Genomic DNA, 23890 nt, shown 5'->3' with positions numbered 1-23890 from the left:
TGTCAGTGTAACCCTCCGCCTGCGGTAGATGTGCTGAGGCTGGAGTAGCCACCATTTTGCATGTCTAGTGTGTTCCTCCCTCCATTGCTAATAGAGACGATTCCAGTCATTTTCTGGCATCATTACGGCTAGTAAGTACATCCTAGCAACAATATGTCGGCATAAATTTGGGAAAATGGCTTTGCCTGTGAGTAGTTGTCCGCGGTTTGACTGTATTTACGTTGACAACTGTCACTGTGGCGCTGCATAGGAAGTCGCAGCCCTTAGTGCACCGGGGCTGTGCTAAGTTAGCTAGCATGTTTAGCATAGTTATAGTCTTGCTGCACTAGGGATGTGTAGCTCAGCAGTATGCTGTGTCCACTAAATCAAAGTCATCAAGGCAACGCGCAGTGACAATGTATTATTTCCTGTCTTTCTAACTAGCGGGCACAAGTTGCATTTAATTCAGAGAGTATTCGGTTAAGGTAATGAAGAAGCAAGCTAATGGTCAGGTGGCTACGTTAGCTTGATAATCCAAATGCCTCAAGAAGGCCTAAACTGCATTATGTCCTGATCAATCGGCGATCAGAGCCAGGTGTAATGGCCTGCCTCTGATTGTATACAGCTGATGATGTAAACTTTAATGTAATACAGCGCCAGCTAAGATGAAGCTACTCCTGTAGTGTCATCATGATATCTTGCCCTTTTAAGATGCTACTAAATTAGCTAGTTGTTAGCTGGCTCTTCAGAGGTGTGATTTGCGTTTTCTAAGTCATATTAAACATGTGACACTTCACGGCGTGGTTATTAATACAGTTAGACTTTCCTAATATGTAACCAACTGTAAGCGTTTAATCCATAAGTTAGCGTTTAATTGAAATACCAAGGAAGCTAACGATAGCTAGCTTGGTGTTCTGAGGACGTGGACTTGGGTTTTTGTCCAGTTTCGTGAGATGGTTAATTAGTGTTGACAAGCTGTTAAATGAGAAGGAAATACCTAGACACGCGCTTTTTTGTTTTTATAACTGCGTTATCAACGTCCGAGTTTAATTCATTTTCCAGGATCACTTTACATGTAAGTGTTAAGGAAGTCAGGTGCAAGTAGGAAGTGAGCAAATGAGGTGACGTACAGTATGGGTGATTTCTCTACGGGTTTTGACAGGAGCTGTAAATTACGCCTCCACAAGCTTAGGTCGAAGTAAGCTCTTCAGGTCCACTGTTTGTGGCACCGACACACAAAACCAGTCTTGATAAACTACAAGCCAAGTGTATTGCAACGCCTTTGACGCGCAGTTTACTTTATCTGTATGCTTGACGTGGGCTTTCGAGGGATTCCGGACCAACTGTACTGATACGTTTGAAGGCCTAATGAAAATCAACCTGTTAAATGTATAATTTTACTTTCCTCACAGTCAAGTCACACGCAGTACTGTAGATTCCAGCCATATTCAGTTCCTACTGGCTTCACTTTATAAAACTAAATATGCAGTATGTTGTCCTGCATTACCTTTTCTGTTCACATGTATTGTCTGTTATATGGGGTAGATTATTGTTATTAGCTGTAGTTAGGTGAGAGTTAATGATAAAAAGTCATATTTAGTTGTAGCAAAGGAATAGCCAGGATGCATTATTATAGAACGGCGCATAATGTTGTGCTTGAAACATGCAGTTATGACCTTAATTAAAAACATTTAACCTTTACCTCTAATGGCAGTGATGCCATGCATAAAATGCACTCGAGCAGGTGCATTATAAGCAGGGTTAGCGTGCATTAATCACACAGCACTGAAACAACTTAACATGATCACTGTGTCTGCATATCAGTGCCCCACACAATGTGAAATCAGATAGCTCCAGGCTTTGCCTCAGGGCTATTTAAGATCTTTTGGTTTGGTTTCCAGTTTAGGATTCATTTTGACTCCACATCAATGTCATTTGGCCAACCTAAGTACTGAGTGAGTTAGCACTGTCTCTGTATCTTGTTTGGACAGAAACTGATTAGTCTTTATGGTTTTACCCTAAGTAAATAGCCGCACAAACTTAGTGATAAATAAGGTACTGTAAATGCCATTTGTTATTTTGTCTTTTTTCCTCCTCATTTTAGCATTGGGGTTGTTGCACATTTTGCCTCTGATTAGTTTTGAGCAGGAAAAGCTTACCAAAGACCCGTTCTAAGCAGGGCTAGTTTCCAGCAGGCTTTGTCAATTTGCAGGCTGACAAAGCTAAATTAAGAAGTGCTTAGCTTAACTGACTCCAACTGATGGTGAAGGCACACGCAGACCTTTGTAGATCTCCTGTGTACCTTCAGAGTCTCTGAACTTAAAGTTGATCTCATTATTGGCTCTTTGATGGCTCTTTTGATCCTCAGTCAAAAAAAAGCAATTTCTCTATTTTCAGTGTTGTCTTCAGCAGGTTAAGATTTTTTAAGTGGTAGAAGAAAGGCGTGGTAGCTGCAACAGTAAAATGACTATTTGGAGTTGCACATAGATGTAGAAATCGGCAGGCTTTTTGATCTGTCTGATCTCTGCATGTTTGCTAAGAGAGGAAAACAAAATCTGGAAAACCATAAAGGTCTGGAGTGAGTACATGTAAAACACCCGACAGAATATTTTGACTATTACGAGTGCTTCTTCCCCATACACAAGTACGGTACTCAACATTTGAATGTGCACATAGGAACCAAGGTGTAAATGTAATCCATGTCAAAGCTGATACTCACGTTTGAACTTCAGTGTTTAGTTATTTGTAGCTCTGTAAAGCCGAGCATCTATAGTTGGTTATAAAAGAAGCAGTAGAATAGTCTGTGTTGGTATTATTTAATTTAGAACGTCTTGATGTCTAGCTGAATGGTGAGAGGAAGAAAAAAAACAAAAACCCTATGCAGTCTGCCAAAGTTTGCCAGTCACAGCTCTGTATATGGTTCTTTTTGGAGCTGTCTGACCTTTTTGTCTACTTTAAATGTGCAGTTCTTTAAAAAAGGGAAAAAAGACAGCATAAATGGATGTTACATCATGCTTTCTATTTCTACCCATACAGTGCTTGTGGCATTTAGGAATATAATCTAAAACCACAAAAAAAAAAAAAAAAAGTGGTTCTTTGTGTCTCGACAGGGTGACTGCTCCCTGTGGTAAATGGGAAGTGTTACGTGCTTTTTAACCTGTTGCTGGTTGTCAGGCTCTTTGAAAACAGATTTGGGTTAGCTCTTCTATGAATGTTTCAGTGTATGCAAAACATGTCAGCAGATGCATGCGATAACTCATAGTGTTAGGCTTTTATATGGTCTGAGGAGTGTAAAAATGTCCAAAGCAATCTGGATGCAGTATAACAGCTGTTCTTCTTGTATATAAATATTATCAGGGTTTATCCTAGCTCGAAATGGGCCTTTGAGGGGTTGTTGCCTTACAAAATAGAAGTTGCTCCATTTTCTTGTTATTTCTGGTTATTTGGTAAAGGAAAAAACAAAGTGTTGTTTAGTGAATTAAGCCTCCCGAAACTCATTTAAGGCCAAAAACCTTTGATAAGAACAGAAACAATTTTACAAAATTTGGTCTTTGTAGTGAGGAACAATAAAGTGAACTAAAAGCTGTCGCTCGACAAGTGTTGAACAAGCTTGCTTCCCCACCGCAGTTTCACATTCATCTGTGGATGAGAAGGCAAACTACACTGTTCATCTGAAGGCAATGTCAGTAATTTGCAATTAAAATTGATATTTTGTTTGTAGAAGAATGTGCTGCTGTTTTGCAACTGCAAGAATGTGAAACTGTAATTTAATCAGCTCTCAGCAGTGGCTGGATTTACGTTCTTTAATGTGTACACATTTGATTATGAGCACAGCAAGAGTCGGGGAGCCATGATTAATGGAGCCCAACACTGGGTCCATTCAGTGCAGGTAATTTAAACGGTGTTAAGATGAACAGTAAGTCTCTGGCTTTATTAAAGTGTGGCCTTGCCTGACCACCCTTCCTATTCTTCTTTGATCAAAGTGAATTCTTAGATTGTCCACAAGCCACCACCTTACTCAGCAAAGGATGTTCTCATTCCTCGTGTGTGTGTGTGTGTGTGTGTGTGTGTGTGTGTGTGTGTGTGTGTGTCCTTATTTCCTTCAGACTGGCATAATTTCAGAGGATTTCCTTTGATCCCACAAGTGTTAGCGTTAATAACGAAATGTTAAGGAGTTTTTTCCGCCCCTCTTTATTCATTCAGATGAAAAAAATCTAGCTTCTGCTGAATACTGGCCAATGTAATCAGGTATATTGTAGACAGATGTAAAGTTTGTATTTGGTTACATAAAAGCCTGTTCTAAACAGTCAGAGATTGTACATTTCTTGTTACACTGACAACATATGATTTCCATAAGACATGACAGAGCTGTTGTGGATAAATCAGAGGCTTGATTTCATTATGTGTTCGTGTAATGATTTAATAGAGCCACACGGTTGATCTGTTTTTCTTGTTTCATACAGTGTCACTTATGGTTCATTAAGATGTTTGAGGAGGACAAAAGTCAAAAACTCAAAAGCAAATATTTATCGTGACAGCAGTAATTGCCTCTGAGGGATAAATTCTCTCTTGACTACAAAATGAATAAAAAAATATGTTAAATTACTGTGTGTCACTGTTTTATAAAACTTCTTTTTTTCCTGCTAGTATGAGATTGTTTATGAAACAAAAATATAATCATTTTTGTTTTGTGAATGTTATTAAAATCCTTGTGCTTATCAAGATCGGCTATTTCCAAAGTCAAGAGTGCTGTGGCCCACTTAAAAACCAGCCGATCTCAAATCTTCAAAAACAAGCGAAAGGGTGTTGGCTGTAAATTGGTAATGCTAACCAGTCATATGCAGGCCAATGTGTGACAAACCTACCACTTGGACACAAACTTAAGTGCAACTTAAATTAATTCACTTACTTATACTGCAGTCCACCTGCAGTGCCTTCACAGCCTAGCAGCGGTCCCTGGTCCACACTTTGGGAATCGCTGATCTAGACAATAAAACCAAGGAAAGCCTGTGACTTCTAACCATCTTTTTACTGTATGCTACTCGGTTAAGGTCGTAGACATTATTTTATAAAGCACTAATCGATGCAGTCGCACATTTAGAGGACTGACAGGCTCATTAAACTTGCTGTTCTCACCTTCTGCAACAGCGGTGCACACCAAAAGTGACGTCATCTGCTGGCGCGAACCGTCCTTTTGTGTTTTGGCCGGTCATGCACCTCTGTTTCTGTAGCTTCAGGGTTGAAAACACGAATTTACGATCATGTGGGTTTTTTGTTTGTTTGTTTGTTTGTTTTTTTAGTATAATATTGTATCTGTACAGAAGTTTGTTTACAGATTATACTGAGGGAAATGTTGTATCAGTTTGAATGAGGCTTTCAAAGAGACCGTGAGGAAAATGAGTTTGTCTTGAAAAAAACTTTGGAGCAAAAGAAGGAAAAACTCAGATTTCTTTTTTCCAGATTTTGACAACTTCTCCTGAACCAGTGCTGATGTGAAGGTTATGTCTGAAAAACAGGAGTGGTGCCTCAGTGCATGCCTCTGGCAACACGTATTGTATGTGGAATATTGCATTACTCATGCCCTCAGTGCTGGTATAAATTGTATGGAACTGTGGCGAAGTCACTGTTTGTGTGCAACACAACCAATACGTGAGATTGTTCCTGAAAAATGTTGTGGATCTGCTAGGCCATCAGCTCTTTGCTCTGGTTCATATGTCAGAGTGCATTATGTTCCCACTTCAGCACTGCATAGCTGGAGTTGGATAGAGTTATGGCTTTGCTCATCAAGTAATTACCATAATTTCTGTTGCAGTAGCAGCTTAATTATGTCCTGCATCCTACTACATAAAAGCTTTCCATTAGATGGGAGACAAAATGTACCTATTGCTCAGTAAAACACCACAATTAATAACTTTCCAGTTTATTTGACAGTTAAAATTAAGGTGGATGTTAGAAATGTGTGGTCATTAGTTAAATTACCTGAATAAACCTAGTTAAAAACTTGGTTTTTAACTTAAATATTCTCTAAAATGTTATTGTGTTAAATTCAATTTGGCTGAGCATATTTTGCAAGCCTCCCGTCTGCTCCAACAACCTGACATTTGCTGGGCTGCATATTAAATAAATTTAACTGACTTTGCTCTCAGTCTCTGTGCTGTAGTAATCATTAAACCCCGGTCATTTAAGATAATTTACTCACTGGTACAGACCGGAATAGCTCTCTCCTAACATGTTAAAAAAATCTCAGACCCTGCCAACGAAACGGTGTTCTGTGTTTGTATAAAATGAAAGTAGACTTGATAAAGTATGGATAATATCCGGGTGAGTTTCCTCTAGAGGATGGCAAAAGCTTCCCCGAGGTTTGTTGCATTGGCTCACAGCTTTCTTGTAATATTCATATTAGTGCTAGATTTGCCTCATCGAAGAGTTCATTTAACATGCAGTTTGCAATTCATGTTTTCATCTTTGTAGCTCTTGGATCTGTTTTGGTAAAGTGTAGTTTCGGGTAATTGGTAGATGCAAACACATAAAAGTTGATTTTCAAGCAAGCATGTGCCTTCATAAATATTTAAACATCTTTCTGTAGCTTGTGTTTGCTTAGAAGCTTCTGTGCGCAAGGATTGAATTTCACCATTTCTTCTTTGCCTTTGCATTTTTATTTTTTTTAAAAGATCTAAACAAAAGAGACAGTTTCCACCTAAAGTCAAATCTTACACAACATTGATTTTTTTTAATTAGTCTGTTTTACTGGAAAACTGACAAATACTTTTTATTCCTAAAAACATAAAATCCTTTTGTTATTCTTGCTACCCAAGTAAAATTTATGATTGTAGTTTCAGCGAACATTTTAGGAAGTGAAGTCTAGACTGTTGATTGGTACCTGTAAAACCTACATTTCTGCCTACATGCACAGCAGCTAAAACCCTTTCTTGGTTTCTAGTATACGTTGTCATATTTTAGGTAAAAAAAGTGACATACCATGCTGCAGACTGGAGAGTTCTATATTTGTCTTAAATTTCAGAATTGTAGCTTTTCTCCATTAGTGAAGTCTGTCCTGATGCCAACTGGTTTCCTTTCTTTGTGTTTTCCAGAGAATGCCAGCTCCGATCAGACTGCGGGAGCTGATCCGGACTATCCGGACAGCACGGACCCAGGCAGAGGAGCGTGAGATGATCCAGAAAGAGTGTGCTGCTATCCGCTCGTCCTTTAGAGAGGAAGACAATACGTACCGTTGCAGAAATGTCGCAAAGTTGCTTTATATGCACATGTTGGGCTACCCAGCGCACTTTGGACAGGTATGTTTGGTTATGTTGGGGGGGGGGGCAGTATGTATACAAAGGAGTTTTAAGTTTGCACCTCTGAATAGTTTGATGATGCGGTTTTTTTCCTTTTAGTTGGAGTGTCTGAAGCTGATTGCATCCCAGAAGTTCACTGACAAACGAATAGGTTATTTGGGAGCTATGCTGCTTTTGGACGAGAGGCAGGATGTCCATCTCCTAATGACAAATTGCATTAAGAAGTAAGTGGAGGCTACACTGGGTTAAGACACGCACACTTAAATTTAAAAAAAAAAAAATTTTTTAGTCCAGTACTTAAAATATGAGTTTATGGTCCCCTGAACACAGTTGAAAACCTTCTTCATCGACTTCTTCATAGTCTTCATAAGATTGTGAAGTATTCATATGCTCCTCTCTGGTATAGCATATAAAGTGACTCTTTGTTTCCGTGACTTATTTGACTCTCTTCTCCCACACCAGTGATTTGAATCACAGCACACAGTATGTCCAGGGCCTGGCGTTGTGTACTTTAGGCTGCATGGGTTCTTCAGAAATGTGTCGTGACCTGGCAGGAGAGGTCGAGAAGCTGCTTAAAACGTCCAACTCCTACTTAAGGAAAAAGGTGAGCTTTACTCTTGTCATGTTTTAATTATCTACTACTACTACTTTATTAATGTGTTGGGGGTGAAAGGTAGGTATGTGTGCTGAGCACTTAACACCACACCCAACACTTAAAAAAAAAAAAGGAGAGATTGTGTGAACGGCTTCAGCATATCTTATTTAAATATTTGTATATTTGTCTACAGGCGGCATTGTGCGCCGTACATGTCATCAGGAAGGTCCCAGAACTCATGGAAATGTTCCTTCCAGCAACAAAAAACCTGCTGAGCGAGAAGAACCACGGTAAGTGTAAATGGTTTGTCGGGATGCAGTTGCTGGCTCATGGGGAAATGCGGTTGTCCTGCACAAAAACGGAGTGTGTCCTCTTTCCTGCCACTCATATTGGTCTGTTCATAACAGCTGGGCAGCTGATGCCCTTTCTCTGTTGTCCTTTGCAGAGGGTGGTGGAATTAATGAGTCTGTCAGATACTCCAGGGGCTTGTGTGTTATAGCATACAGAGGATATATCAAAGGAAAAGTTGTTTTGGCTTTTTTTGTTGTTGTTGTTGTTTTTCTAACCCTTGTGTTGTCCTCGGGTCAAAAATGACCCGTAGGTGTATGGCAAACAAGTGTATGGGAATCCCGAGGACAGATAAAATAAGTTGTTCTTAACATTTTGTGGCAGTGCAGTAATGTTTGCTTCTCATTATGCAGTTGTATTTTTATTTTATAAGTTACTGCTCTGTATTGCAAGATAGATTTCTACATACACAAAGCAATGTCAGGTATTGGTACTGTGGACTTTCCTATGCAACCACAATCATGCATATCGTTAACAGACCATGTGTCTGAATGTTGCCAGCACCCAGTCAAATCGATAATGTGACCAAGTTTCTAACTTTCAACATTTATTTTTATAATGTGACATATTTACAACTGTGTGGCTTGAAAACACAGCTGCCACTGCTTTCCACTGATGTCCTTAAGATTAGTTTTCAGCCTTGTAGCAATAATATAAGGTCACAAGGGAATGATTAGCCTGTTGGATATATTCAAGTCAGAGGCATGGTGCTGTCACCTGTTACAGTTACCATATATGGCATATTTTTCTGACTTGAGTCTCTGTGTGACTGCTCACTGTCCATCAAAGTGTTTAAATACTGATTTGTTTTGTTTTTTGTAGTAACAAATGGGTGATTCATAGAGCAAAACAACTCACGCTAGCATTTTCCTTGAAAGTGGTGTCATCCTGTCATCGTTTGGTCCCCCAGGTGTTCTCCATACATCAGTTGTCCTCCTCACTGAGATGTGTGAAAGAAGTCCTGACATGCTGGCCCACTTCAGAAAGGTACAGATTATTTTTTAAAGGACCTTAAAGAAGTTACTTATGCACTTGTCTTAAGGCCTACGTCACATTTCATTCTTCCTTTGCCTACACTTTTTCTTTTGTTGTAGCTAAGCTAGATAAGCATTTTAACTGTTTGAGAGGTTTCCTCGACATTCAGAGTATGTCTTAGTCTTTTTATCTCCTACCACTGTCTTTTCCTCTTGTATTTCAACTGCTACCAACTGTACCTTTCCCTCTCTAGGTGTAACAAAACTATGCCAGAGACCTCACTCCTCATGCTCATGATCTGAACATTATTTTTAAGCTCTCTGAAAGTGAATGATTTCCAGTTTTCCCCTCCCTAACATCTACCTCATATTTTTTCTGTCATTTGTCTTTGTTACAATTCCTGCATTGTGTTAGAATGAGAAGGTAAGAGTACATTCTGATCTCATAGCTGGTGCATGCTGTAAATAGTAATCACTCCTCACAGTCACCTCAAATGTAATCAGATTTGTGTTCAGTAATGTCATGTTGTGTTTTAATTTAGAAATCTTTTAATTTCTTTAACTTGTACGGTGATCATTACTGTCGGTGTTTTTGAATCTTATAAAGAGTTCTTGGTCCATTTGTCAGATACATTTCTCACTATTGTTTTGAATGTTTTTGAATTTTTTTGCCAAATAAGCCACTCATTTGATCAGTGTCTATTTAGAGGCAGTCAGGTTGGTGTGTTTCCACGTAATTGCCACGGGTGTTGTCACCAGTGAACAATGTTTTCACTAAATATCACTGTGAAAAGGCTTGGAAGCTTATTTTGTGACATCAGTAACTTTCTTAGCTATTTTTGACTTTTGAGAAAGAGTTTGGCAAAAGTTGCACTGGGATGTCATGTTAAGGACAAACTCAGTCTTCTATTTAAAATTTCCTTTTAATATCCTACTCTGATTTGGATTTGCTTTTTTCTTGTCGTACCTTCTGCAAAAAAAGATCTTGTCAAGTGAAATGGCCTGGAAAGCTTGATGTAGCAAAGCAGCATGAAAATAAAATTGGAAAGCAAAAAGTTCTTCTGTCATCTCAGAACTGTTAACTGTTATTTACATGCTGCAAGCTTCTCACCTTAATTTTTAAGAATATACAACAACTGGGCTTGCATGCACTGTACTGCTAAACAAATTTTTGTCTATATAACTTCTGTTCCTTAAAGGATACGAATGAGGTAAAACACACAAAGTATGGGATATCACACCGCCACATGTCCTGGCTGAAGATACCTTTATTCACGGCAGATCAGTGATACCAAACTGTCATCACAGTCAGCCCTCAGTTCTTATGCTCTTCACCTTACTAAGAACACCAAGTCAGGAGAGCCAGCTACTGCTAGTTAACTTTGCTGTCTGCCGACTTGAAGTTGGCTTAACCGCCTCTGTTGGTTTTGGCTATCACTGTACAGTTGGTGTTGTAAGCTGCCCGTGTAGTGCTAATTTCGAGTTTCCCTGTGAAGCAGTTTTTTGCCTCTTGCACAAATTTTAGTTCTTCCTGCACATCAATTTAAGTTCTGGCTTCCCTCCAGTGAAACACAAAAGTAAATGTATCCCATCCCTATTACACTAATAGGCATGGTTGAAAATGGTACCCAGTTTTCTGATTTAGTGCTGTGTAAGATGCCAAACTATTTCCCAAACTGTCATGCTTTGATGGCCAGTTGTTTTTTGTTTGTTTTTAAAGCCCTGAAAAACTGAAACTATGTAGGATAGATGATATTAATGTGATGGGAAGTTTCCTGCTTTAATGCACTTTATGTTAGAATTAATTTAAACTAGTGCTACTACTCTTTGCTTAGCCATGCTCAAAATCATAGCAGTGTGTATGCAGAGTTTCTTTTTCTCTCGAAGCCAGATGTTCTAACCCAATACATTTGTACAGTCAAGTTTTTGATTTCACAATCTCAATTAGTCACACACGTTTTAACCATATTGCTCTGCATCAATAAACAAGAATCCCAACCCCTTTTGCATTGCATAAGAACTTGCTGCTTTAACTGAGAAATCGTTAACTTCAAACATTAATAGTAGTGTTACACACATTAATGATTGAAAGAATCATATTTCAGAGAGTTTAACAAAATATTGTGACACCTCTTCTCGTTTTTTGTAGCTTGTTCCACAGTTGGTGAGAATCCTGAAGAACCTAATAATGTCTGGATACTCTCCTGAGCATGATGTGTCAGGCATAAGTGACCCTTTCCTGCAGGTAAATCTCACTTTTTTCATTATACAATTACCCGGTACAACAGTTAACCATCATTAGAATTTAGACTCACTGCACTCTTTATTAGGTACACCTGGCTAGTATCAGGTTGGAGCTCTTTTGACTTCAGAACTGTCTTAATTCTTCATTGGACATATTCAACAACGTGAGTGTGGTCATAAAGGGACGGGCGTGGCCAGCAAAAATGAGGGAATCCTGTTAGGATTCCCTCCCCTGGTGTTTTTTTTTTGTTTGTTTTTGTTTTTGTTTTTTTGTTTGTCTTTGTCTTGCTTCTGTAGCCCATCTGCTTCAAGGTTTGACATATTCAGAGGTCATTGGTGTACTTGGTATCTGAAACAAGTGGTTATTTGAATTACTGTTGCCTGACATGTCTGGCCATTCTCCTCTGAACTCTGGTATCAGCAAGACGTTTTTACCTAGAGAATTGTAGCTCACTGGATTTTCAGTTTTAAAAAAATCTTTCTCTGTAAATCCTTGGGAAGTTTGTGTGGGGAAATCTGAGTAGAGCAGTTGCTAAAATACTCTGCCTGGCTGGCACCAGCAAGCAGGTTTATAGTTATTTCTTCCTCATTCTCACACTTGGTATGAATTTCAGCAGGTTGTCTTGACCACAGATGCATTGAGTTGCTGCCAATGATTGGCTGTTGAGAGAAAATGGCAGCAAGCAAGGAGCGGCTTGTGAGTAACAATAAAGTAAATCACATTTGACAGGACTGCTGCTTCTTCTTTTTCTTAGGTGCGGATATTGAGACTACTGCGAATTTTAGGCAAGGGTGATGACGACTCCAGTGAAGCAATGAATGACATTCTTGCGCAGGTTGGAATTGGAAAAAATATTGCTTAGATTTAAGTCCTCACATATTAAGTGTTGTTCTGACAAATCCACGGTCTGTATACTTGCAGGTTGCTACAAACACAGAGACGAGTAAAAATGTAGGCAATGCAATCCTGTACGAGACTGTACTGACTATAATGGACATCAAGTCTGAAAGTGGACTGAGGGTGAGTTCATTTTAGGAAAAGGTTATGAGAATCTTTTTGAAAATTTTAACTCATCTGAATGCTTGTTTCTTTCTTACAGGTCTTGGCCATTAACATATTAGGTCGCTTCCTTCTTAACAATGACAAAAATATAAGGTAAATAAATTGCCTGGAGTATTTCACCTTGAAGCCATCGATTTTATCTAAAGTTTGATTAAAACCTGTCGACATTTCTTTAATCAACTTCAGATATGTGGCATTGACATCTCTACTAAAGACCGTACAAACGGACCACAATGCAGTGCAGAGACATCGGAGCACCATTGTGGATTGTTTAAAAGACCTGGACGTGTCCATCAAGAGGTGATTCACGGTGCTACACATAACTTAACATGTCATGCTGTTTTGGGGGTTTTTTGCCTTTTTTTTTTTCTGACCCTCGTCTGTTTTTCATTACTGTGTAGACGTGCAATGGAACTGAGCTTTGCGCTTGTGAACGGCAACAACATTAGAGGCATGATGAAAGAGCTGCTCTACTTCCTGGACTCCTGTGACCCTGAATTCAAAGCAGACTGTGCATCAGGAGTGTTTCTAGCTGCTGAGAAGTATGACACTGATACAGACTTCACCACACTTTACAAGTTTAGCCACTGCTACTTTGTTGAAGTGTAAAACACATGCTGGCTGACCTTGTCATGTTCAAGGTTGTTAAAGTTTTCTGGGTTTCACTTTCTCTTTTTTTGTGTGTGTTTTCTGTACTTTAAGCATGAAAGGTTCTGGTTTGGTACTACTTGGTACAAGTTAAATGTATCTATATGAATTAGAAAATCTAGTATATATCTTTCTTTTTATGGCCAGCACAGAAATGCTGTATGATGATACAATGAGTGATCCATCGTCTGACAGACTTTGTTGACACCTTTATTCTCTGACAGCATTTATCTCCTAGCAGTCGACGCTCTTCTGAATTTAATACATTTACATTTTTAGTCCATTGCTGGGCCTAATGGGTGTATTGTTTATCTTACAGATATGCTCCTTCAAAAAGATGGCACATAGACACCATTATGAGAGTCCTGACAACCGTAAGTAAAATACACAAAACTCTAATCCCTAAAAAGTCCTTTGATTGTTGTTTAGTTCACTAGTAGTTTGTTCGCGTTTCTCATTGATGTTTCTGCTCATCCTTCCAGGCAGGGAGCTACGTGCGAGACGACTCCGTTCCTAACCTCATCCAGCTCATCACAAACAGCGTGGAGATGCACGCCTACACAGTACAGAGACTTTACAAAGCTCTGCTGGATGACATCTCACAGGTTCGTCTCCGTGTTTGTAGCAACCTGCAAGTTCTCGCAGCATTTCTTGTTTGGGTCATGCTTAGATTTGTGATGTCTCCATATTTTTTTATTTATTAATTTTTTTGTAGCATACATTAATAGAATGTATTACATAACAAAACTTTGGTATTTCAAACTAGTGTGAGAGGGTGATTTCTATTTCTGTGTTGTGTAGCAACCTCTAGTGCAGGTAGCATCCTGGTGCATAGGAGAGTATGGGGACCTGCTTGTGTCTGGGCAGTGTGAAGAGGAGGAGCCAATCCAGGTACACAAACATCTCAAGAGCATATACAAAAACAAGATTTAAGATGATATAACCTGCTCATGAGATTTTCTGTTTTCCTCTTTTCTTTTTGAACAAAGGTGACTGAGGATGAGGTTCTGGACGTGCTGGAAGGCCTCCTGGTGTCCAACCTGTCCACACCTGTGACCCGGGGTTACGCCCTTACAGCTATCATGAAGCTGTCTACTCGCTTCACTAGTGTAAAGTGAGTAATGGCTTTTTAAACTTACAGTGGCTAAGTCTTTCTTTTGACTTACTGTCACATGATCTTAAGATGGTTACATGTGTTATTCAGTGCAGCATTTCCTTTGAGACAGTTTGAAGGGGTTTTCAGTGGGCCCTAAATATATGAGTGTTTATTATTGGTAATAAGAAATAATAAGACATAGCGTCATAATACATAAAGCACTTGTGTCTCACTTTTTAAGCTCGAGTGTGTTTGAAAAACAATCCATGTTTTGAAAATAATAATAAAATGAAGTAAGAAATAAAGTTTGTGTAATAACCAGCTCTACCTTCACTTTTTGTTTCAGTCGAATCAAGAAGGTGGTCTCGATATATGGCAGTAGCATCGATGTGGAGCTTCAGCAGAGAGCTGTGGAGTACAATGCGCTTTTCAAGAAATACGACCATATGAGGTGAAACTACTTTACTAGGGAATTACTCATATCTGTGACGGGCACATTGTAGCACTGAGTAGATTTAAGGGCGGGGAAAGAAAAGGGAAAAAAAAAAGCTCAAGTGGTTGAGTTTGGTCTGTCTTTTGTCCTTGTTTGTTCCCTGACAATAGGCCAGCTCTCTTAGAGCGAATGCCCATTATGGAGAAAACTGCTTCTAATGGCCCCACAGAGATTGTACAGACTAATGGGGAGGCTGAGCCGTCTGTTGTGGAAGCAAAACATCCACCACCCGTCACCCAGCCAACCAACCAGGTAAGAACTGTTTTCAGCCTTTATATTATCACGAAAAACACACGTCTGTAGTCAAATGAACAATTAACAGGATAGATCTATTTGTCTTAAGTTTCTTTAAGAAACCATATTTTTATTGAATTTAGAACCAGCTTCATTTAAGTCTGTTGATGAGTATTTTATTTTTGTAGTATCATTAAAAATGGTATACATGTACTTATCATGTTAATGTCTTGTCCCCATTCCACAGGCTAATGATTTATTAGACTTGCTGGGTGGTCACGATGTGGTGCCGGTAATTCAGACCACGGTGCCCACTAAGCCAGCTTCAGCAGGAGGAGAGCTGCTTGATCTACTGGGTGACCTCTCACTTAGTGGTAGAGTACTCTGTTTACACATTTATTACACCCTTTATTTATTTATTTTTTTAAGAGCCTGCTATAAAACTTGAGTTTGACTTTTTGTTTAATGAACTAGAAATTGCACTTGCAGTGATTACAGCAGTACTTGAAAAGTAAAGCAGATACCCAAAATGTTGGACCATGTATATCAGCATTCTCACTTGCCACTTTTATTCCAGCTATGTTTCTAAAGTTATGATTTTTCTGTGATTGTGTGACTGGATAATAATAATAATCATGTTAATTCTGAACACAACACATGCTCAGTAATGCTGCAATGCCCCCTTAAACCCCTTGAAAATGACACATCAGTAATCTCTGCATATCATCATTCTGTGTCCATGTCCTCTTAAACCCTCGTATGTTGCTTCCTCCTTCCCAGGCGGTCCAGCCCCTGCTCCTGCAACCTCAGTGCCCTCTTCCCAACCCGCTTTCCTCTTGGATGGCCTCACCTCACCGCCCCTTTTTAATGACATTGCAGCTGCAGGTGAGAGTATGTTTCTCACCTTGACCATCCACTGCCACATATACACAATTTTATGACACAATCCTTACATAATACAGCACTTGGTCATTTTTTTTTTTTTCTGGACTTACCCAACCTGTGAAGCGTTAGTACTTTAACATCTACATTTTTTAATCATCTGCTCTCTGTATAGGTATCCCTCCTATGACGGCGTACAACAAGAATGGCCTGAAAATAGACTTTACATTTGAGAGAGCTAACCCCAACCCCAACATCGCGGTTATCACTATCCACGCATCCAACTCGACAGAAGCAGACATGACCGATTTTGTTTTTCAGGCTGCAGTACCAAAGGTGAGCAGCCCAACACGGGTATTATGTGACGAAAGTGTAGTTAATTCCTAATCACGACAGTGTTCGTTTTCATTTAGCTCCATTATGTAAATGGGTTTCCACTGACATTAGGCTTATTCAGTAACTCACAGTGCCAATAATGTGCTTGTTCTGTAGGCTGAACCTGCATGAATGTTGTAAATATTGGATCTGTAAGCTGGAAACACTGAGCAGTCAGTGCTAGTGGGAATTAATTATTAATAGACTTGCAGTGTCTTTGGTATGCTGTTTTTCTCTGTTATCCGCAGTACTCTCAACTAGTTGTGTTTAATTATTATTTAATGCAGGAATGCTTATTTTTTTCAGATCACATGACACATTGCTGTTAGTACTTTAATTAATATTTATGTTGTGGTAACTGTTGCTGTTACTGGATCTTTAGTAACTGCCCTGTGGTCTCTTGTTTACCTGATTTATCTTCAAACTTCTCAACTCTTCAAATAGTATTTTTCCATAGTAATGGGCTTTTAAAACAATACTGTTAGTTTCATGGGGAAATGTACAGTTTTTATATTCTAATGTTGACGTTCCTATGAGTGTAATTTAAGTGAAGTCTCACTATGCGCTCTTGTTTTTGTAGTCTTAAAGTAATATCCGGTTATGTTGATTTAAATAAAACCAGGGTTTCTGCCCGCATACTGCAAAGGGGGGGGCCTAGTGGGTGTAAGTTGACCACCCACCTTGCATATGTGCCATGGAATATTTTACAGTCATCTTATCTAATGAATAAATTTGATAAAGTGGTGATGAGTGGCTTCGAGTGACCATCGATCAGTTGCTGTCTAGTGTCCGTATTTTAAGCTGCTCTTATGACCCCAATTCTTCTGTGGTATCATTAAATTTTCATCTAACTCGCCGTCCCCTCTCTGTTTGTCAGACATTCCAGCTGCAGCTCCTTTCCCCTAGCAGTAATGTCGTCCCAACACTTAACCAGGGAACTGTCACACAGGTCATCAGAGTACTCAACCCACAGAAGGTGAGTTTCTTTTTCTCAGATTGTAATGAATACATATTTGTTTTTGTTTTTTCTTTTTGTCCTCATGAGGAGTTTCCTTTTTTATAAATCCATCCACCCCTCCCAAATTTCAGCAACAACTACGAATGAGGATCAAGCTGACGTACACCCACAAAGGCTCGGCTGTGCAAGACCTGGCTGAGGTTAATAACTTCCCCCCTCAGTCCTGGCAGTGATGAGCTGCTCCTGTTGCTCTCAAAAGCCCCAAGCAAGGGAACTATGAAAACGATTTTCCTTTCACCTCCCACCTTTCTTCCAACGGCCCCCCGTGACATCAGTGCAGACAGCTGCCCTCAAGTTGCATGGGGAGCAGCAAAGCATTGAATACAGGAGAAAAATGCAGATGTTACGAAGACCCTATTGACTATTGACATCACACGAATAATTGGGTAAACATATCAATCAATGAACTTTTCTTATTTGTTTTTCTTAATTGGTTTCCTGATCTCTTTGATTAGTATGTTTCTCTCACACACACCCTTTGCCCGGCACCGACATCACCCACAAAAGCACACACGCACACCATTCACTGTGGTACACTTTACTTCTCTAGTCACTGTAGAAGAAAAGTGTTGCCCACTAATAAGCACTGCAGTAACCATAGTTTTATTTGGACTTGCAGGTGGAAACCCTGCTCCCTTGATACTTATGATTGGCTTTGCATTTGGGTGTTTTACCTATGAACCTTCAATCCTACAAAGGCAGCAGGAAAAAAAAAGCTTTGAAAGGTCTATTCAGTGCAGTCACACACTTGTTGGGTAACCTCGTTTTTGATCCGCCACATCATGAGTGATATAACTTGTCAGAGTTGTATTCATTTTGAATTACATTAATTTGCTTAAAGCATGTTTGAGCATCGTTAGGATCACAATCACACCTGGACTTCGTCTTTTCCGACTCTGACTGTAGGCCTCTTTATCCTATGTTTCTATAGGGAATCGTCTGCGTTAGTTTGTCACATTAAGAACAAACAGATCCAAGATGCTCACTTTGATCACCTGTGGCTAATTTCATAGAACCTACTCAGCTCTTATCTCATCTGTAGTAAAGCAGCAGCTTTTAGATCAACGTAAAACATTCAACTGTTCATTGCTTTGCTTCGTCTGAGGGTGTTCATTCGTTAGAGTGGATATAATCCAGGCCTAAAAATTGATCTGATAATAAGTTTGTGTTTTTAAACTCTTCCTGCATCTGTGTCCCGAGTCTAGATGAGTTACATTTCAGATTTATTTATCCTGGTTGAACGTGGTCACCATGCACATACATGTAAATTAAGCTTGTTATGAATGTAGTTACATGCACTGAATGCTTTTATTTCCCCTTAATTCTTTTTTTTCATGTCTTCTTTGATGGGGATGCTCATCTTACTGGCACTATTTGTGTGAAAGTCTGTTTATCTCTGCAGTAATTTGACTTAATTTATGCCTGATATCAAAGTGATGTGCCTTTCTGACTTAGCTAGATAAAAGCCCCTGAATTTATTGAGTTCTGTATGAGCTTTGTTTGTAAGTCTGCTTGTGTGATGGTCCTGTTTTCAATCTGAGGGGGTAAATGGTCCCGGTGGATTAGAATGGGTATGTCACTTGATTTGATTTAGCCTTTTCACTGCTTAGTCTAATGACGAGTTAAAAATCAGTCACCCCCAAATCAGTCTCATGAGCTCACGAGGATGTCAGCAGTAATGTTTTTCTAGTTTTGACACATATGTATTTTAATCTTCTTGGTTGTTTCTTTACAGTGTGGCAGATTTCTCCCCCCCCCCCCCCCCCCCCCCCCCCATTAAAATACCTGATGGATGATGATGACTAAACAAACAAAAACAAAGATAATGGCAGCTAATAGATGTAAACTTTTCTTAAGCTGGCATCGAGGTTTCAGGTGTTTTTTGCAAACTATTAATGTACAAATATCACTACAACGCCCCCTTTTAAGTCAACAAAAATTAAAATGTGACTTTGAATCACATACTGGGACAGGTTCTTCTTTGGTGACTGTTTGTTTGATGATTGGAGTATGATTTCTTTGCTCTCGTCCTCTCCAAATCAGAATTCTGACCATGCTGTTGGGGACGGTAACCTTAATACCTCACAATGCTCTTTCTTTCTGTTAACCTTCAGTGGCAGTATATTGACATCTTGCTTAGTCACGAGTTAGAATCCAGGGGGAGCATCTGCATGAGAGAAACTAACAGTAGTTTGTGCATCTCATTACTTAACCTTAGCAGCCCTGTGACGATGCTGTGCTGATATCTTCATCAGGCTGTGTAATTATTTTCACTATGCTTCACTGTCTTCTAACTTCTGTGACCAAATCAGAGAGACTATTAGCTTTGGAAATATTTTTGAGCTATGATATGTGTATATGGAGAAAATAATTTCAGTTTAACTTTTTTTCTTCTTTTCTGTTGTTGACAAATGCTATATTGGCTTTTTTTCTGTACATATTGAGGGCTTTTACAATTTTTGTCTCTTGTACTATCTTTCATCCTTTTTTTTAGATGCCATTTTCTAAAAGAAAATTCCAATTATTCACAATGTATATTGTCTAAATAGATCTAGTCAACATTAGTCTATTAAGACTTCCCTGTATCATCACTCATTCATTGTAAAAGGTATTTGATCTGCTGCCTGTACATTGTATATAGTTGTAAAACGAACGCTGATCAGATTAAATAAAACCCACATGAAGACTTAAAAAGATTAGCTAGAAAGTATAATTGTATGCATATATGTACAAAAAGAATCTTAAGAAGGATGCAATTGACATGCTGATGATTTACTATTTGTCATGCTTCATTCATGATGTCGTCTTTTCTTTTACGATGATACTTTGAGTCATTGGGCCACATGATGGGGTTCCTTTTTTTTTTTTTTTTTTTTTGGATGTTGGGGGGAAAAAAGGGTTAAATCTGTCCTAACAGATGTTGTATGGGTGATGTACTACTGAGAAACCTAAGCACAGTGCTGCACAGAGGCAGCAGCAGAAATGGCACCCTGCTCCATCTGCTTCTCTGCCCCTCAAACACCTCATGTACCCGTGGCTTCCTGTGGAAGAGCAGCGGCTTATTTACCAAGAAGCTGCTCTTCCTTCTGGCCTTATGTGCACTCTTTGACAATTCACCTCTATTAAACGCTTTTCAATCTGCAAATTGTTTTGTGAAATGAAGCCCCCCCCTCTTTCTTCATTATTCTGGTGTGTGATCTCTCTTAGCTGCCTGGTTGTCTTTTTGTTTTTGCATCTTCCCAAACAGTCAAGGCCCTTATCAGTGCCACACAAAGGGGTTTTTCAGCTCACCACGATGGATATTTTGTGCGCTCGCTGTATTCAGAACAACACAGTGCTTTCTTTTGGGTCCTTTTTTTAGTCCATTATAGCATGGCACAACTTTCAGTAAACGCTTTGTGATCTCCAATATACCAGTTAAAGAGAAAACGATCTGGGTCCTTGCTATTCTAAACCAGACTTTAAGTGGCTGTAAATCAAGGCAGGACATGATGAACAGCAGTGGGTGGATTCTTTTTGTCTGAGTCTTTATAATTTTGTTTTTAATCCATTTCTGCTGTTGAAGAACTAAAACAAAACTGGGGCAGAGGGGAAAAAGCCTGTGTAGCTGGCTAATAACCACAAGGGGGAGCTGTGCAAAATGGAAGGCTGAAGGGATGGGAAAGGAAGTTTGATACTCCTACTGTTCCTGAATGTTTTTGTGTTGTTTGTATTGTCTTACTCAACCAGTATGTACCCTTGTCCGTCACATTAGATGGTTTATTTTGATGATTCAGTCATTCATGCTGTTTAAAACCTACAAATGGAAATGAACCCAACATAAGTGCTTTGGACACTGTAACTGTAAAAGGAAGAGAAGAAATGGAATCAAGTACTCATCAGAGGTGTGTGTGTGTGTGTGTGTGTGTGTGTGTGTGTGTGTGTGTGAGAGAGAGAGAGAGAGAGAAAGAGTCATGCCCGAGAGGATGTGATGGTGTGCGACATGTCTTCTGTCTACATAGGACATGATTTGTGGCTGCAATTGCTTTCAGCTTCTGAGCTGCATGTGAAAACCAGTGTAAATAACACCATTTCTACTCTCGATCTAAGACTCTTTTTGAAGTGCTAGAAAAGTTCCAATTATACAAATCTGTCACACCACCTTCATGGGTCAGTACTAACATGTACAATAAGGAGTTGTTGAAATAGTGCTCACATTGCTCTCGATGTTTTTAAAGCATCTGTTATTTGGTTTATTGATTATTGCTTTTTTTGTTCGTTTTGTTTTTTGGATTTTTTTTTTTTTTTGTTGTTGTTGGGGTGAATTCAGTGTGCAAAGGGCTTGGGAAAGCGTCTGAATTGCCACCACGTTCATGAACTTCCCCTGTTGAATTAAAAAAAAAAAAAAAAAAATGCATCTGCTGTATTTTGAAAACCAAATCTGTACACGCACACACCCGAACTCCTGACCTGCCCTGACTGAAAACAAAACTGTATCTGATTAGTTGGGGGAGGGTGAAGGCATGAGGTTCACTTTTGACTCGTATGAACTGTTATCACAGTTCTGTGGCTTCAAGGTGAGTGTGAATGTCAGACTGAAAATATAAAAGGATGACTAAAGATGAAGAGTTGTAAACTATTAAATGGGATATTTTCAATTTATGCTGTGTATTGTCTTTGGGTTGGAGAAAATGATCAAGCGAATAAAAAGTCAAAAATCTACACGAGCTACGGTAGTTTTCTTTTGTGCTTTGGGGTCTTGTGTGTAAGAGTCTACTGAAAAGAAATGCTGGGCTTAAATTATTCATTTAATATTTATACCAAGGATGGATCATTTCTAATTGTTTTATGTCCTGTTTATCAAATGTTGAAAACTGGGATAAGAATGAGATATAAATAGAAATGAGTTTATTGCTATTATAATCACCTAGATTTTAAAAATGTTTTGTGCTGTTAATATCGACTCAAAGTATGAGTGGATCTGTGAGTGCTATGTATCTGTTTTTAATCGGCATTTAATAACCATGACTGGACCTGGGATAAAATTAAACTGACCTTTATGATATAGAGGGGAGATTTAAGAAAGCGCCAAAAGGTATGTTTCTAATGTTTCAGGATCCTGGCATTTGTGCCTTATTGTGAGGGAGTTCTACAAAATGAAAAGTAAATTGTAAGGCATTCAGAATTGAAGTTCTAGATTAGTCAGCATATAACACTTGGATTTGTGGCCCCTTGAGTAAATTGCTTACTCAAACCCTCTGGCCAAAATGAAGCGTCTACTGCACAGTTTCTAAATGATTGCAATCAAGTGAAATGATCATAAAGGTGTCAAAGAGCAATCTAAAAAGGTATGGGAGTCATTTATCTATCATCATTTCTTAGGTTCATATAGTAAGACAAGAAGATCAGGTTATTTGCTTTAGAAATGACTTTAACTGTAAAAAAAAAATAATAAAAATGTGTCTGAAGAGAAGCCTTGTTTTGTTTCCGGTTTTCAGAAATTTTCTCCTTGTTGACTGGGTACTTTTCACTCACGATTTAGTCACGTGAAAGGGTTTTCACAGGACTCCAGGCTGCCTAATGAAAATCTAAATGCACAGTTACTCCCTCCATAGGAATTAAGAGTGTAAGTAGCAGGCAGGTGCTGCTAGCATTTGATCAGTGTGATCTGGAACATTCAGGTGTGTGACGATGCTACAGTCTTGCCAGGAATGTGTATCACTTCAAATTCACTCGAAAGTCAGACTCTGTGATGCTCAGGGAAATTGTAAAACAAAAACAAACAAAAAAAACCCAAGACCAGCATCTCAGACTCTACCTGCCTCAGTCAGCATGATAAATGATGAAGTCCAGGACAGTAGTTCATCACAGAAGAGAAAGCCTCTTCTCTTTAAGGAGGGCATGACGCCACACTTTAGATTTGCAAAGTTGCATCTGAACAAAAGTGTGTGGTTATAATGCACAGTGCAGTGTTTGGTGAAAAACAGATGCAACATATCAGCACAAACACCTCTCATCAAATATCAAGCACGGCGGTGGAGGGATGATGATCCGGGCATGTTCTGTAGTTGCAGGACCCGGGTAACCTGCTGACAGAGATTTAGTCAATTCCTCTCAATGCCACAGTATTCTAGAGTCAACTACAAGGCTATCCGTCTGGCGGCCAAAGCTTTGCTAAAACTGGGTCATGCAACATGGCAGCACAGCAGTGAATGTACAGCAGAAGGGCTGAAAAAGAAAAGAATCAAGGTGTTGCAATGATCCAGTAAAGTTCAGACCTCAATAAGATTAAAATGCTGTGACTGGAGCTTAACGCTGTGCAAAAATGAATGCCAGCAAACGTTAACGATGTGCTGTGGATATTCAGGAAACCTCAATAGCTATGTGTGATAAGGTTCAATCTAAACCCACCCATCCATCAAATCAACCTTTTCCACTTACCCAATTCAGGGTCGCGGGGGAGATGCAGGATATCCCAGCAGTCACAGAGCGACAGGCCGGTCACACCCAAAGTCACGCGCAAAAACCGTAATGTTTGTGACACAGCTCAGAACAACTGCTTTTAAACACAGACTGTAAACCCATCACGAGACACTACAAAAACATGAACCCATGTCTGACACACCCAACAGATAAATGCATTTTTAAACATTTTCTCCCTATTTAC

General features: G+C 39.2%; 1 protein-coding gene across 1 annotated transcript; it reads left to right on the top strand.

Annotated features, from left to right (window-relative positions):
• The first annotated feature begins 2 nt into the window (after positions 1–2).
• Positions 3–21943, top strand: ap1g1 (adaptor related protein complex 1 subunit gamma 1). The gene is made up of 23 exons (XM_080885264.1): positions 3–131; positions 7071–7274; positions 7374–7498; positions 7737–7878; positions 8063–8159; positions 9128–9204; positions 11341–11436; positions 12191–12271; positions 12358–12456; positions 12536–12591; positions 12685–12798; positions 12900–13040; positions 13466–13520; positions 13629–13751; positions 13948–14037; positions 14136–14260; positions 14589–14693; positions 14846–14987; positions 15217–15343; positions 15750–15854; positions 16027–16187; positions 17104–17202; positions 17316–21943. Exons 2-23 carry the CDS (start codon positions 7074–7076, stop codon positions 17415–17417), a joined length of 2463 nt encoding a protein of 820 aa, XP_080741390.1. The 5' UTR covers positions 3–131; positions 7071–7073; the 3' UTR covers positions 17418–21943.
• The last annotated feature ends 1947 nt before the right edge of the window (positions 21944–23890 follow it).

This window comes from Rhamphochromis sp. 'chilingali' (genome assembly GCF_963969265.1).
Source record: "Rhamphochromis sp. 'chilingali' genome assembly, chromosome: 6".
Lineage (NCBI taxonomy): Eukaryota > Metazoa > Chordata > Actinopteri > Cichliformes > Cichlidae > Rhamphochromis > Rhamphochromis sp. 'chilingali'.
This window is presented reverse-complemented; position numbering and strand designations above follow the sequence as displayed.